Source organism: Nilaparvata lugens, chromosome 2 (assembly GCF_014356525.2).
Source record: "Nilaparvata lugens isolate BPH chromosome 2, ASM1435652v1, whole genome shotgun sequence".
In the NCBI taxonomy this organism is placed as follows: domain Eukaryota; kingdom Metazoa; phylum Arthropoda; class Insecta; order Hemiptera; family Delphacidae; genus Nilaparvata; species Nilaparvata lugens.
Genome location: NC_052505.1, coordinates 32,946,201 through 32,963,649, shown reverse-complemented (window position 1 = coordinate 32,963,649; position 17,449 = coordinate 32,946,201). Strand labels below are relative to the sequence as shown.

General features: G+C 35.9%; 1 protein-coding gene across 1 annotated transcript in view; it reads left to right on the top strand.

Annotated features, from left to right (window-relative positions):
* Nucleotides 1–12,163: 12,163 nt before the first annotated feature.
* The window catches only part of LOC111053840 (tyrosine-protein kinase receptor torso), a 320,170-nt gene continuing 314,884 nt past the window's right edge, over nucleotides 12,164–17,449 (top strand). The window contains exon 1 of the mRNA XM_039421048.1: nucleotides 12,164–12,328. Coding sequence (XP_039276982.1) covers nucleotides 12,164–12,328 — 165 coding nt within the window. The remainder of the gene's footprint in view (nucleotides 12,329–17,449) is intronic.

The following is a 17,449-nucleotide window of genomic DNA, read 5'->3' as shown; positions in this document are numbered from 1 at the left end:
GGGTTTTTCCTGATGAATGTGAGTAATTTGTGAATGTAAATTTGTCGGATGCTCAGTAGTTGGAGCTCTTCATATAGAGAATCTGAAGGGTAGAGTGGATGTTTCTGTCCCATTATTCTGAGGATGAGTTTCTGGACTTTAAAAACAGGATTGATATGGCAGAAATACGTAGCTCCCCATGCCAGGATTCCATATCTTGCTATTGACTCTACCAATGCGTGATATACAATTTTTAACGTATCCAGTGTGAGTATCTGTTGGAGTTGAATATAGATTAGACTCACACTATCGACTGAATCGCCAATTGATTGTAGCACGGTACCGGTATCGATCCATTCACTGATTGAAATTACTACAATATTAACACAAGTAACACGATTATTTGCACTGAAACACGAATTTATTATCGAAAAAAAATCATCGGTATGCTTTCTTTGTTCTGAATTGCGAAAGTAATTGAAATCCAATAATTGTACCGGAAAACATACGGTAATCAAGAGTGTAGTTTACCGGTACTCTATATCTCACGAACCTGTTGAAGCTGCGTTTTGAAACATGCGCGCTATCTAGCGGTCAGATTTTGTACTTTGATTGCAGCAGCGCTCAGCTCAAATCTGGCCAAAAATGGCCAAAGTTTCACCCCCTCCCCCCGGGCCACCCTGCGAGCCCGGTCAATTTTTTTTTTTAATCGACTTATTTTCGCGAGCTGACCCCGAATGTGAAGTCAAAAATCGGAAAAATCCATAAACAAAAAAGTTAAAAATTTTCGGGCGAGCGTAGCGCCCCTGAAAATTGTAAAAAGTAGATAAAAACCATCCTTGATGCGGATTTTATATCATGTTAAAATTTCAACTCAATCGGTCCAGTACTTTTGGAGTTTTTGCATTACACACAAACCAACATAACATTTTTATATATATAGATTTATTAATTTAATGAATGTCAAAATCGTTGGTTTTAGAGTGGAATTGATTTTTGCAATGTATTCCCACATGATTTTATTTAATTATTATGTTTTCCTCTTTTCATCTGTTATTTATTTTCTTTCTCTTGTAAAATCTGTGTTATTAATTTTTGTTTGAATCGAATCTGATAAGCGTTATTTTTTATCATATGTAACAGGCTGTGCTCGTACTATTAAACTACCTTTTCAGTTATTACTTGAAATAAATTAATAAACCAATTCCCCATTGTTGATATTTAACAGGTACCGTAGTGTACACAATGCTGAAAAGGTTGGTATAAACATGCAATATCAAGGGATACGTTAGCTTTCAAGCTTATTATAATTTATTCTTATTATAGTCCGGGCGCAGAAACAAAAACTGTAGAGGAAGATTTTAAAAATATTTTCGTCTAAAAAACGGTTGAATATCTTGAATGGTTATTGAAATACAAGCGACATAGCTAAACCCTGAAAATTTTGGCGGCCATCTTGTTTCCGAGGTGTTTGACTGTGATTTCGACTTATCATCATCACGATCCTTATTATGCTAGACGCAACGAAGAAATTGAGATATCTTCCATGGCTGTTACTAAAAAATGATGACAGTGCTTATTCATGACATTTGCGCCTGGACTATTACACTAGGACACCAGTGAGATACCAGTAGTATATGTGTGCATACATAGGCCTAATGAGCATAATGCTGTTATTATATAAGTGACCACGTTTTGCCATCGCTGGGACACCATGATTGGAGCAAGGTCTACAAATACAGGAGTCATGACACTCGTGTTCCTTATGGAGCGGCCATTATGTGGGGTCTTTATGGTGGTACATTTGAAATATTCCAATTTGCTCAACAGAATCATACATTATGTTTTTTAAAAACAATATTCTGGTTCATATAGGGTAATATGTGAATTCTGGTTTTCGATTTTTTAATAATAAAATTTCAATAATAAATGGTTCAATAATTCATTTTTTTTATTATTAAAAATCGTTCTTAATCTTGTAACTTGTTATGATTCATAAGGCATAGGGACAAAAGGCAAACCTCAAAAACAGTTTGAAGTTCCCAATCTAAAAATCAACAATTTAGTTCCTAGTTGGAATCTAAATATTATTCTGTGGGAAGAATTTATTTTACAATTCAAAGCCAAGCTATATCTCTCGAACAATTGAACAAAATAACACATTATGTTGTTCAATCTATAATGATAACAGCTGATAAATTTGAAAATTGGTGAACTAGAACCCCATAAAATGGCGATTTTACAATGCATCATGGGATTGTGTAATGACCGGCTGTATTTATAGACGTTGGATTGGAGGAGTGAGGCTTAGAGCGTAGGATTACTTGCTCTTTCCTGGTTTCCCGGCTGCTGGTGTTCTAATGCAATAAGAGCGTTGGGTTTGTATTTTACTATTAGAATACTGGTGTCCCAATTCAATACTAGCCTAATTACGTTAGGTGATTAGAATCTATTCCAATTGCTGCCTTGGTTTGCAAATTTTAGGTACTAAGGAACGAGTGGTGAAAATACAGTAAAGAAGGATATTTTGTTTCTCTGTGGTACAGTTTAGAATTTGTTCACATTTCATAAAAATCTGGTGTGGCGTACTCACACAACTTTCCTTGCCGTCAGGATAATTGATCACCTGACGCTAGTTTTCATGCGCATCTCAAGTCTACTATTCATTGATCTGAGCCAGCTGGTGACATATTCAAAGATCTGAGCCAGCTGGTGACAGGACAATAACGCTGGAGACACACGAGGTCTGCTATCTCTTCATAGTGGATGATTTAATAGAATCAAAAGTTGCCAACAGTTTGCAATTGAATAATCAAATTTTCTCGAATTTCGAGCTTATTTGCAATTTTAAGTGAAAATGTTCAAAATATTATTACAAAACAGTGTACCGGCTAAAAATATAAAAATAAAAATACTAATGAAAGACCACTATGAAAAACAACTTATTCTGACATTTTCTGTTTTGCTTTAGAGGACAAAAAGATGAAGCGAATTGAAGATGGACACACCTAGGCATAAGCCCTATTGGAGTGCACTTCTCTTGAAAAAAATCATTTAAAGACTTCAGAGTAGTAGGACCGCTACGTTCTACACAAGAAATAAACTCTATTTATGTAGAAAATTAATAATTATAAATTTACTACCTATGTTACGATTTTCATAATGCAACAGAACAATGACTATCTCTTATTACAAACGAGTAACTTTATTATACAAGTAATTTCATAGTGATATAACAATGTTAATGTTGTTGAAGGACCGATTCATTCATGGAAAAAAATCAGTGAAATGAAAAAATAAAATGAAATGAATAATATATATTATTCAATAATTTTCTCAGTGAACAGAGCGAATGTCTTATTCAAATGATGAAAACAGAAAGACAGACAAAAGCTACTGAATTATACTAGACTACCTAGTATTTATACTAATGTACAATCCTCAAAAAAATTCACAGTCATTCAATGTAAACAGATAGGACTAGAAAATGAATGTTGAAAAATTGTTAAATTAGATTGGGGAAGTTGAACTAAAACCCGCCTGAAGTCATATCTGACATCCCGAGTAAGATTTGCATTAAGACTTCTTAGAAAGAACAGCTTTAGTACTTTAAAAATGTAGAGATTTCTGATTGGAAGTATCTTAAGCTGAAAAAACAGTGGCTAAAAATGATCAGTTCTGAGTGATCTGGTAATTATATGTATAAATGATTTTTGAAAAAAATTATGGGATACAGTGTTGTGACATAGGTTCCACCCCACAAAACAATACCATAGCCAAATGTTACTGAACATTAATTGTAGAGATTTTCATACTCAATCTTTTCCACTTATTTTTTTAGATTGTATCTGAAGCCTGATAATTGGAAATCTAAAATCGAACTTTGCATTGATGGGGCGGAGCTCCTGAAATTTTTACAGATTGTTGGAGCCGTTTTCGAGAAAATCGCGAAAAACCCATGTTTTTGACAACATTTTAGCCATTTAGCTGCCATCTTGAATTGCATTTGATCGATATTGTTCGTGTCGGATCATTATATTGTAAGGACCTTGAGTTCCAAATTTCAAGTCATTCCGTGTACACAGCAGCAGTCAAAAAACTGGGATTGGGAATTGAAATTAAAGTTTTCTGATCGTCTGTTGCTATAGTTCATTTAATTTGGTTAAAATGAAAGTTTAAAACAAAAAGTACCCTATAGAACCGCCCGGGTTATACGGAATTTGGTTTGTATTCAACGTTACTCCCTTATCTAACTTTTTAATAACTAAATAGCCTACTCAAGTCTAGTCTCCACGTGAAATTTAATAGTAATTATTGACGTATTGTACGGTACCTACTAGAAAACAGTAAAGCTGTCTTAACAATGAATGTTGAAATATGTAGACTTACCAACAATCAACTTGAAATTTGACGAATTTTAAAGCAAATTTACTACTTTTGAGAAAATACTAAAACTATAGGCCTACTCTTTACAAATTAATTCAATATTGTGATTAAAATGAGTTGACTGCTGACTTATGAAAAAATTAAATTTCTTGAAACCCTTATAAAAACAGAATTGGGTTTGAAGAGTAGGTAACTAGTAAAAATATGAGGGATTAAAATTTTACACACTGATATTTATTTAGTAGTACATGAGTTTCAGTCTCGAAATCTTCCCTCAGCTAAGGTTCAGGAGTGATTTATTATTTCCAGTCGGAGTACCATGTGATATACTTTAAACTGTGATGATTTCACGTTACCTATTCAATCAGGATAGCCGAGACGACTAAGGCGTTGCATCCTTCTGTCTGCAATCTGGTCGTGGGTTCAATCCCGCTGATAGGCATCGACGCTCGATCATCTCAATCACATCAAACCATCCTCTCACTTGAACTGGCTTACACACGTACGGGATAGGAAATTCACGAATGACCCATCACGTCTGAACTACTGGACTGATTAACTTGAAATGTTGCCTATAGATTCTTAATTCACCGAGGATAGCAATAGGTATATTTGTTCGGGCACCAAATTCGGTACAATATTTTATTCGTTCTCTGTCGGTCTTATCTAATCAAGTCAAGTATCTTATCTTATCTAATCGGTCTTATCTTATCAAATTATAAGATTCCTTGGCCGTCATGTGTGCAGGTCAACACTTGAGTTTGGGAGAAGGCTTCATTATTTCATCTCCAGTGTTGTATCGTGCCGGAATGTCGGTACACGGAACTTGTCTCGCATTATTGGTTTCATCCCCTGCATTCTCAATTAGGTAGCCTACTTCACGGACTTGAAACTTCAATAAGCTTCTTTGTACCTCAACGCTTCAAACTTATGTACGCCTGTTTTGTTCTAGCAAATTCGCGTTTAGCGTCTAAACGGGCTCACAAGAATTGCGGTTTCAAACTCTCATGAGTAGCTCACTCTTCACTGAAATGAATACAAATGAATGAAATTTGAAATGGAGGTAATTTAGGACTTTGCTGCTACTTGTAAACAATCATGTAAAAGCGGAGAGGTAACAGTGTGAAATTCTCAATACAGCAACGATCGATTATTTGACAATGTAATTTAGACACACAATTTTTGACTCTGCAGCTTTATTAAGACTAGTTAGAAGCTACACATATTGAAAATCATAATCCCGAACCCCTGTGCTAAAGGTGGAATACCGGCAAGTTGACACTTGTTGCTGTATTGAGAAATTCACACTCAACTCTAAAGCTGCTATAACAATTCATGGAAAACATAGAATGGTGTAATAATACATCAGATTAAAGAAAATTGATTTCTCTACAACCCAACGTCCAATACTTATTTTTTTCGATGCATTGTTGTTGAGTAATAACCCCTGAAAGTGCAAAAAGTTGGAAGAAAAACTGTATTTACAAAAATTTTACCCTTTTAAAAGTGAATATCTCAAAACTAAAGGAGATATAACAAAACTCCACTAAATAAAACTTGTAGGAAATTTATCTAGCTTTATTTTTGTTCAGTTAGTGATGTCGCTGAAATGCATTGTCTCCAAGATAAATGCGTGTAAGTCAGAAATGATAAAAAGAAACTTTTAAAACACCTTCATCCCTTGAGCACAAGGGGTAGGGTTGAGGACTTCTGATATGTTCACCTTCTAACTAGTCCAAACAAAGCTAAGAAGTCAAATATTGTGTTCTAAAACGTTCCCTCCAAATTTCCCTGTCAATTGATCAACTGTTATTAAACTGAAGATTTTACACTCGACACTATATCGGCTGCAAAATCGTAGGGAGATCCGTAAAATGATGAAATAATACATTAAATTAAAGATAATATTGCTATTAGTTCATGATTAGCACGGATTTTTTCAATCGATTGTTGAAAAGTTATAAGGCAAAAAAGATGAAAAAATCGGAGCCGACGAAAGAGTTTTTCTTAAAATGTGACACTTTCGAGAGCTCATACCTAGAAAACTAAAAGAGATATGGAAAAATATTACAGATGAAACTTGTAGGTTAATTATTTGTAAGCTTTATTTTTTTATTCCAATAAAATTTCCGAAAGACGCATATTGGTCGAGATATGTGCTAAAACCAAAATATGGTACTTTCAAACCATCCCCACCCCCTTAGCACAGGGCGTAGGAGTGAGGACTTTTGATATGTTTACCTCCTTACACCCCTTAAAAGAGCTGCGTGGTCAAAAATTGTGTTTCAAACTTTTCTCTCTATATTTTTTTGAGCATTCGTTGCCTGGACTAAAATATGAATATTGATGATGAAAGCAACAAACATATTTTTCTTAATTGATAAATTCAGGATGGCGGTTATAACTGACAAATATTTTTCTATCGATTGCTTTCAAGTTATAGTGAGAGATATCGGATCGATTCTACCACCAAAGTGTTCATAAATACCCAACATATAATATTCAAGAGATTAATCTTATTTTAATTACTCTTTCCATGATTTTTCCTGGACTGAAAAGTAGACTCAAATCAATTTAAGTGGATAAAATAAACTATAATGTTTATTCATTCATAACTTTACCTTCATTGTATTATCATTCATCATCACCTAGGCTTAAAATAAATACTTCTAGAAAGTCGCCTCGACAGCTAAGCTCCCGTCAGTAGAGCTCCTTTTAAAACCACTTTCGAGGGTATTGGTTGACGGCGTCAACTGAGCTCCTTGAGAGAGCAGCTTAGCTGACGGGGAGCTTGGTTGTCATGAGCGTTCGAGGAGATTTGTTGTCGTCTACGGTCCTGACAACTAGTCCCCTCTGAACCAGTAGGGGATTGGCTTTCGGGGAGACTAGTTGATGCCAGCGTGCAAGGAGCTTGGTTGTTGTCACCGAACCCGACAACCAAGCTCGCACGCTCTGAGTGCCGGAGTTTTCACGAGTAAACTGACATATATATATTATTATTTCATGCACTTACTCTATAGATTTCCTCAAATCACGCCTGGTTTTCCCAATCATTCATTGGTTTTTGATGAGTTATATCACATTGTCTGTGAAACAGACATTGTCTTATGAAACAGTGCCTGTGGTTTTACTACTTCCCCGCCCGCTTCAAGCTGGTTTCAATGTTTAATAGGGGATCAGCTGTTGTCGTGAGCTTGAGAGGAGCTTGGCTGTCGCCGACATCCAAGCTCCTTCGTTCTAGTAGGGGATTAGATGCTCCTTCGTTCTAGTAGGGAATTAGATGCTCCTTCGTTCTAGTAGGGAATTAGATGCTCCTTCGTTCTAGTAGGGAATTAGATGCTCCTTCGTTCTAGTAGGGAATTAGATGCTCCTTCGTTCTAGTGGGGGAGTAGACGTCGGGGAGACTAATATTGATGGCAATGGTATATCCTGCCAGGGGATTTACTGACGCCTGTGATCAAAATTGCGAGAAGCTTAGTTGTCGGGGAGACAGATTGGCGACGAACCCATTCACATGGTGGAGAGTAAGATCAAGTCCACAAAAAATTCAGATTCCAAGTTTTTACTTTCCTTGCCCTATTACCATAGGTAAGGAAAGTATTGCTTTCCGAAAAAAATAAGGTACCCCAATTTCTAAATTTCTATACTCGCGTGTGTGTGTGTGTGTGTGTGTGTGTGTGTGTGTGTGTGTGTGTGTGTGTGTGTGTGTGTGGTGTGTGTGTGTGTGTTGTGTGTGTGTGTGTGTGTGTGGTGTGTGTGTTGTGTGTGTGTGTGTGTGTGTGTGTGTGTGTGTGTGTGTGTGTGTGTGTGTGTGTGGTGTGTGGTGTGTGTGTGGTGGTGTGTGTGTGTTGTGGTGTGTGTGTGTGTGTGGTGTGTGTGTGTGTGTGTGGTGTGTGGTGTGTGGTGTGTGTGTGTTGTGGTGTGTGTGTGGTGTGTGTGTGTGTGTGTGTGGTGTGTGTGGTGTGTGTGTGGTGTGTGTGGTGTGTGTGTGTGTGTGTGTGTGTACACGATATCTCTTCTCCCATTCAACGGAATGACTTGAAATTTGGAACTTGAGGTTCTTACAATATAAGGATCCGACACGAACAATTTCGATCAACTGCAATTCAATATGGCGGCTAAAATGGAGAAAATGTTGTCAAAAGTTATACCTGTAATAGTCATCGATAAGCTCTATCAACTGCCACAAGTCCCATATCTGTATAAATTTCAGGAGCTCCGCCCCATCTATGCAAAGTTTGATTTTAGATTCCCAATTATCAGGCTTCAGATACAATTTGAACAGAAAATTTCGAGTGGAAAAGATTGAGCATGAAAATCTCTACAATTAATGTTCAGCAACATTTTGACCTAAAATTGAAAATAAGCTCGAAATTCGAGAAAATGTGATTATCCAATTGCAAACTGTTGGCAACTGTTGATTCTATTGAATCATTCACTATGGAGAGATAGCAGACCTCGTATGTCTCCAGCGTTATTGTCCTGTCACCAGCTGGCTCAGATCTTTGTTTATAAGTAGACTTGAGATGCGCGAGAACACTAGCGTCAGGTGATCAATTCTCATAATGGCAAGGAAAGTTGTGTGAGTGCGCCACACCAGATTTTTGAAGTTATAAATTAAATACTTAGATAAATGGGATGTGACTCGAATATTGCAGTATGATTGTTTTGAAACTACCAGATGGTGGAATCGATCTGATATTCTCAATACAGTAGAATAATATCGTGGCACCGAGCTTCGCTCGTTATTTATTCATTGACTTTTGATAAACCGAATACAATTCTTTGAAATGATTGGGGAAGTACTAAAGCTGCGTTTATACCAAGGTTAATAACAAAATGTTAATAACTTAATTCTTATAGATTCTAATAGATGGAGCGGAACTTGACAAACACATACGCTCATCATGTGTATAAGTTATGTTCAATCTAATAGAATCTATAAGAATTGAGTTATTAACATTTTGTTAATAGCTTTGGTGTAAACGCAGTTTAACAGGCACAGCCCAAAACTGTTTCTTTCCCGAATTTTGATTTATTTATACACTATAAATAGTCCAGAAAGTAGGTTATGTTCCATACACTTGAATTCAGGTTCAATTTTCTGTTCAAACATTTGAAAACAAAAAGATTATAATTTAGATTATATACAAACCAAATTGAATAACAAAATAACACTCACTAATCACTTGAAATTGTCAAATAATGATCAACTTTGAAAATTATGATGTACTCTAGTTTAGGAGGATTATCATGTCATGTCAACAAATCAGATTATGTTGATCAAATCGATTAAATTGTCTAGCTAGATAAAATTTCTCGCTCATTGATTATGATTACACAGCTGGAAATAATTCTGTCTCTTTCCCACACAGGCACACGCATCTTCTGTTATCGAGAGACGACGTAATTATCATCTGTTTTCCAAGGATGAATTATCCTTGTCGTTCAGCGAGTTTTCCAAAGAATAAGACCTAGTGCAATCGAATCTTTATATCATAAACCTACAATGTTTCAAATTTATGATATAAAGATTCGATTGCACTAGGTCTTATTCTTTGGAAAACTCGCTGAACGACAAGGATAATTCATCCTTGGAAAACAGATGATAATTACGTCAAATTTCGTGGAAATCGTTAGAGCCGTTTTCGAGATCCGAAAAACATAAATAACCAGATATAAAAATAGCCAGATATATACAGAAATTGCTCGCTTAATATAATATGATATTATATTCTATTATATGTATTATATTCAATAGAATAATAATAGAATTTACTACAAGCGATTCCATGAAAATTTACAATACTTTGCCGCCATCTCGTCGTTTTCCATGATTACAAATTCTTTTAGTTTGCCATCACGGATAGTCTCTTTCTTCATTTGATAAGGAAGAGATTGATACCATTTCCAAGTCTGTACCTATAAGATTTCAAAGAGTATATTGAATTTGGAAAAGAGTTTCTCCAATGATACATTGGAAAGAATATGGCTACAAATTGAAGCCAAACGTTGAATGATTGGCGTTGATACCTATTAAAGATAATGTTACAGGTTGTAAAACGTGGTGAAGAAAAGAATACTTTTCCAATCAAAGAAAGATACAGAGGTAATTGATTGAAGTTTTTGCACGCATCATTTTAAATAATAGAAAGGGAATTATATAGCATCAATCCTTTATCTATTTTCATCAATCCCTGGAGGGAAATCGATCCCACTGGGTTTTATAAGCCGTGAATTTTAATAGCCCTCAACGAAATTTTTAGCCCTTTTTCCTCAATACATTAGCAGAAGTTAGAAAAGTGTAAATGAGTAAAAAGGTTCGAAGGGAAATTCAAAGCGAGATTGTATTCAGTCTTGAGAAGGAAAAACTCACTCAGTTATGGGATGCTAGATGTGTAGACTACAGTATTGATCAAGAAATTCCAAGATAAATCATATAATTGGAGCCATAAGTCATAACAGATCTTCTTCTTGTAGTGCTATCCGTTTCGGACGTTGGCTACCAGCTCTGTTGACAGCAATTCGGAAAAGTTCAACAGATGTCTTCATCTTCCCGGTCCATTCCCTAAGATTGTGTAACCAGGATATTCTTCGTCTTCCTGGTCCTCTCCTTCCATCTATCTTCCCCTGCACGATGAGCTGCAGCAAAGAGTATCTGGACTCATTTCTCATTATGTGTACTAAGTTTTATGTGTCATAACAGATATAGGCTATTATAAATATTCTTTAATAAATATCAATCTCGAGTAGAAGCACCTTCTGAGAATTGAATGTCATGGAACCAAGAGTTTTTTCCTAATATGATGTTGAGCCACGATTCCCATAAATTTAGATCATTATTGCCAAACATCATTAAATGAATTTCTGTGTAATTTTCCCATGATTATTGAAATTGTTTGCAATTTTGCATGTATGTCCAGTCGCATACGCGTACTACCGCTGGTCCAGTGAGAGCTGGTCGACCAGTGACCGAGTGGCCAGAGCTAGCTAGCACTGCTAGCTCGTTCGCGGTTCGCAGGCAATCTCACTCACAGTTTCACCGCAATTAAATGCATGTTTATTTTGAATTCAGACAGTCGCAGTATAATTAAGCTCTTGATTGAGTAATATTTTCTATTCTTTCCAAATGGATATAGATGTTTCAGTATAAGTGTTACTTAATATTGGGTTATCCCATATATCCCAATATGGAATAAACTCATCAAAGAACATACCATTAGAATCATTTTTGATTGTACTGGAGGAAGATTTCTTCAAAAATTGACTTTGATGGTATATGAACAATAACAGTGTTATCTATAAATTGAGTACAGAATATTCCACACGAATCAAATTTGTCTTCATCCACTTTATATTCGTAGTCTTCAATAGAGTCTTGTTTTTTCAAACAGACTAGAGTACTTGGAATATTTGAGTATTTGTGCATCCAGACATATACCATTAATTTATTTTAGATTCAGAACACTTCAGGCAAAAATTCAGGAAAGTTTCCTCAGAGTTTGGTGCTCTTTAAGTTGGAGTTGATGTTGAACTTCTCAACATAGTTCGTGCAGACTACGAGTTTCATAACACCCCACACAGTTTGCTGTCACATAGTTTTGAACGTGAACTCCTTAGTCGAAATGGACAATGATTGCAAATTGAAAAGTTGAGGCTGTCGCTGGGTGGGAATAGGTGAAACAGGAAGGGAAAGAAAGATGCGTGCGTCTCTCAAGGGACAAAGCTGAGGGAATAGGGAAAATTCGACTCTACCTCTGGAGTGGCGTTGCCAGTGTATGATTGCACAAGTAGTGCGATGTGCGATGCGATGTTGGCCGCGTGGTTGATTTTCACTGCTTGTGTTGTGCTGATTTCGCGACCGATCTGCTGTTTTCCGTCGCGAACGTATTCCTCAGTGACGGAACTGATCGCTGCCGCCAAGTGTGAGGCATTGGGCTTCTCACCCGAAACTAATCCAAAGGTTTGTTAACCCTTTCTTCATCTTGCAATTACCCTGAGTTTTTCAATTCCCCAACTACTTTCCAATCTAGAGACACTTCAAACTTCTTAGAACTTGATATTGCACAGTTCAAGTACAAGTTTAGAGTACACTAAATAAAAGTTTGAAGGATTTTAAATGATGATGGAGAACAGTAGATGAAGGTTTGATTAACTCTTGAAATATAATAGATGTGAAACTTTGAATGGTAGTTTGAAGAACACTTTCAAACTACGCGTAATTTATATTATTTTAAAGAGCATCCGAGCCTTGAATCTAGTTTGAACAAAACACTTAAATAATTAATAAATTGAATATACTCGTAGGATAAATATAAATATGATCATGTAATTCTGGTTTTGAGAATGCGATCACCAGCGAGTCGCACACGGTGATCTTCGCTCGTGAATTGAGCTCCTGATTTATCACCAGCTATCTTTTTCATTCTGTAGAATGAATGAAATATAGAGCGTCTGTCTGTCTATAAATGCCGATGATGCAAATATATAATATTCTCTGGTAGATCAGTTCAGGATGTAGAAATCTCATCTGCTATTGGAATAGCCTCTATTAATAATTATCTAAATTGCTAAAATCTTATTTTGAACTCAAGTAAATCAATAATTATCTCATGTATGACAAAGCAGAGTAGGAACCAAAATCGATATTCTAGGGTGGAATTGAATAATTGAATTTTAGCAACAGAAGATAGTACAAAGTTTTTGGGCTTATTAATTAATTAGTGGACTGTAATCTGACATAGGATAATCATGTTTTCCATGTTATGAAAAAGATTTCCCCTGGTCTTTAAGCTTCAAGGCAAATTTCCAGTGTTTGTATTGTCCAAACATTGAAATCTGTATATCATGCAGTAATTCATGCACATTTGGCATAATATGGTCTTTGTATCAAAAATAAACTCCGTGAACTAAAACGATCAAATAAACAACCAACAAAATAGAATAAACCAGATGAAATTAATCCATGACTAATTATTAAACACAAAGAACCTATATATCCGTAATAGCCTGAAAGATGTGACTCAGTAAGATTGTTTTTCTCGCAGCTTGGGATTTTGACAATATATGGGCAATATGTTTTTAGGAAGACCAATTCAGAAATGAGAAACCAGACTCTACTATACGCGTTATGGTAGAATTGATGAAAGACGTACAGGGTATGTGAAAAGTCCGAGAACGGCTTAATATCTCATACACAAAGGTAATTTGACGGTGGGTGTGATTGGGGATCCTTAAATACTCAAATTGAAAAAAACTATTTTACAATGACTTTAAATATCTGGTCCGCCATCTAGGATCCGCCATATTGAATGAAATTTCATTTTTTAAAATAGGAAGGTGGTCATGAGATACATGATTTCAATAGGGAATTTCAAGAAAAATGAATGGCGGAAACCGCATATCGATATCTCAAACCGTTTCGGAAATATTCACATTATTAAACAATACTATTCAAAGCAGAAAAGAGAGAAAAAAGTCTGAGAACGGCTTAGTATCTCATAAAAATCTGGTGTGGCGCACTCACACAACTTTCCTTGATGTTATGAAAATTTATCACCTGACGATAGTGTTCACGCGCATCTCAATTCTACTATTGAAAGATCCAAGACAGCTGGTGACAAGACAATAACACTGGAGACACACGAAGTCTGCTATCTCTTGATAGTGAATCATTTAATAGAATCAACAGTTGCCTACAGTTTGCAATATTGGATAATCACATTTTCTCGAATTTCGAGCTTATTATTTTAAATTTTAGGTGAAAATGTTACTGAACATTAATTGTAGAGATTTTCATGCTTAATATGTTCCACTTGAAATTTTTTGTTTAAATTGTATCTGAAGCCTGATAATATAGAATCTAAAATCATACTTTGCATAGATGGGGCAGAGCTCCTGGAATTTTTACAGATAGGAGACTTGTGGCAGTTGATAGAGCTTATCAATGACTATTTCAGTTATAAATTTGATCAAAATCGTTGGAGCCGTTTTCGAGAAAATCGCGAAAAACCCTGTTTTTGACAACATTTTCGCCATTTTAGCCGCCATCTTTGATTGAATTTGATCGAAATTGTTCGTGTCGGATCCTTATAGGGGAAGGACCTTAGGTTCCAAATTTCAAGTCATTCCGTTAATTGGGAGATGAGATATCGTGTACACACACACACACACACACACACACACACACAACACACACACACACACACACACACACACACACACACACACATACACACACACTTTTTGGACTCAGGGGACCTTGGAACATATAGATATTTAGTAATTGGGGTACCTTAATTTTTTTCGGAAAGCAATACTTTCCTTACCTATGGTTATAGGGCAAGGAAAGTAAAAAGAAGTGATTCCAAGTTGGGTGTGATTGGAGATGTTACTCGAATTGAAAATACAACTTTTCTATGACTTTAAAAATATGGTCCGCCATTTTGAGTGCAACTTTTTTTTTTTAATAGTAAGGTGGTCATGTGATGCATGATTTCGATACGGAATTTCAAGAAAAATGAATGGCGAAAACCGCACATCGATATCTCAAACCGTTTAGAAGATATTCACATTCTCAATACCACTCATGTATTTCATTTCTGATTCGCATGGTACTGATTGATAATGTGAATATCTTCTGAAAGTATTTTCAATTCGAGTAACACCCCCAATCACACCCACCTTGGAATCACTTCTTTTTATGAGATACTAAGCCGTTCTCATACCTTTTTCTCTCTTTTCTCTCGTTAATCGATAATCAATTAGCATTTGAATAAATGCATTCTCTATTTATTTCCATCTGTAAACTGGTTGGCCGCTATGGCTTCGTATAAAATGAGCGCTGCTATCCAGAGATTGTCAGTTTGGTGTAAGGGTAAGTATTCCTGACTGGCAATTGGGAGGTACCGGGTTCGATTCCCGGGCTGGCAACTGATTTTTGGATAGTAGTTCTCATCGTATTTCTACCTGCTGTTAACCCCTGTTTCAATGTCTGCAGTAGCAGAAGTCTTCGGGGTGATTTACAGCATTTATTTAGGATTTTCGTTAATTGATAATTATATATTAATTAGCATTTGAATAAATGCATTCTCTATTTAATTCCATCTGTAGAGTAAATTTGCACCAATGTTGGCTTAAGACAAGGTTGCCCACTCTCTCCAACATTGTTCAATGTGTTATGCTGATGATCTGTGTTGAAGTTGGAAGCAGAAGATATAACCAGGCATCCAGATATCTCCTAGGGTGGTTCTCAGTTCATTGTGGTTCGCTGACGATCAAGTAATATTACAAGAAACTGAGGATGATCTGCAGAGAGCATTATACCATCTGAATCTCCTTAGTATGATATGAAGATCTTATTCAGCAAAAGTGAGGTTTTTCTGGGCAAAGCTCCTTTAAGATTTAGAATAGTTTTTGATAATAAAGTCCTGGAGCAAGTATCACACTTCAAGTATTCGGGTTGCGATATTACCTACGAAATGGACCAAGACCTGAATGTGAAACTGGACAGATTCCAATCCATGTATGGAACAATGAATCGGACTTTGAAAAATAGAGCCAGGAGAGAGATAAAGCTTAAATTCTATAAGGTGATGGCTATTGCAACGATTTTATATGGCAGTGCTGCCGAAATTAGATTTTTAAGAGGAGTGAAAGGATGCACAATGGAAGATAGGATTTGTAATGTAAGAAAAGAGCTCAATATAATATCTATATGGTAGAAAATTGAAGAGAATCAGCAGAACAGGAAATATCATGTTCAAAGGATGGAGAGCGACAGGATTCTCAAGGCATCAGTCATGTCTATAACCCAGTTGGAAGGAGAAGTGTGGGCAGACCTCGCAAAAGATGGATGTGATGGGGAGTTTGAAGTCGGAACTTCAGCGAATTTTTCCGAAAACTAGTCCCAGCTAAAATAATTTCTTTATCATAAACTTATAATAATCGTAATTATCATCAATATTGTTTGAACAGCTTTGGAGTTCCATCGAACATACCCGAAAACATACATAATTGACATAAAGTACCTACAAACAGAACTTGCTCGCTTAATAGAATAGGATTATACTTTGAAATTATATGATAGGAGAAAACCACCCTTATTCTGCATTATACAACGATACTGTGATAATATTGGGCATATTCAACTATTTTTTAAATCAGCATTATAATATTCTTCACCTGATTCATCATGATTATCCTGGAAACCTAATTCCCGCTATACTCACTGTATTTTGATACTTCATAAAGCCCTTCTCTTGATAAATCTGCTCCATTTTCCTCACTCATTAACCAGTATATTCAGGTCAACGAGCCTCAATCTCTAACAATAATTATATTCAAATAGAACTTCCTCCTCTGTTTCCTCTATCTACAGGATTTACATAGACTAAGATAAGTGTGTGCACTCAAGTAACATTGATCCCATTGGAGTTATGTGTTATTAAGTTCTAGGAGATTTGCATAATTATTAGAAACTTGTTTCCGAACTAAATTGAATATTGAGCCAATATTGAAATGCTCAAATATTAGGTACTAGAACTATGGATCAGTAAGCCAATATAGCTGAAGGAGATGGAGAGAGATTACTGGCATTGGAAAGAAGCATTCCTTTAATCTCATCATCAGTCCTATCCTCTTATACAATGAGATTCACTTGATACTGTCAGTATTGGTAGAATGCAAAGCTTTGATGTTATTCACAATGATTATAAGAAATTCCGAGAGTTTGACGTGAATCTAACTGTAAATGAGATTAAGATACTGGAAGTGAAGTGGCTTTCGACAATAGATTTCCCCTCTGAACAATCACAATAATTAATTTTCTCTCTCTCTCTCTCTCTCTCTCTCTCGTCAAACTCACCAAATGATGTCCTCCCTGCACTCTCGTTGACTAAGGAGACAATCCAATCGCATCCCTGCAAACAACTCACAAGCAACAGGGAATGAAGATATCACTTGTCAGCTTTTGTTCTTCCAGTCTTTGATTAAAGTATCTAATATTTGCCCGACCCTGAATCTTCACTTGACCCTAAACTCTCGTTTTTCCTGTCTTACATTACAATTATTTAATTAGAGTGGA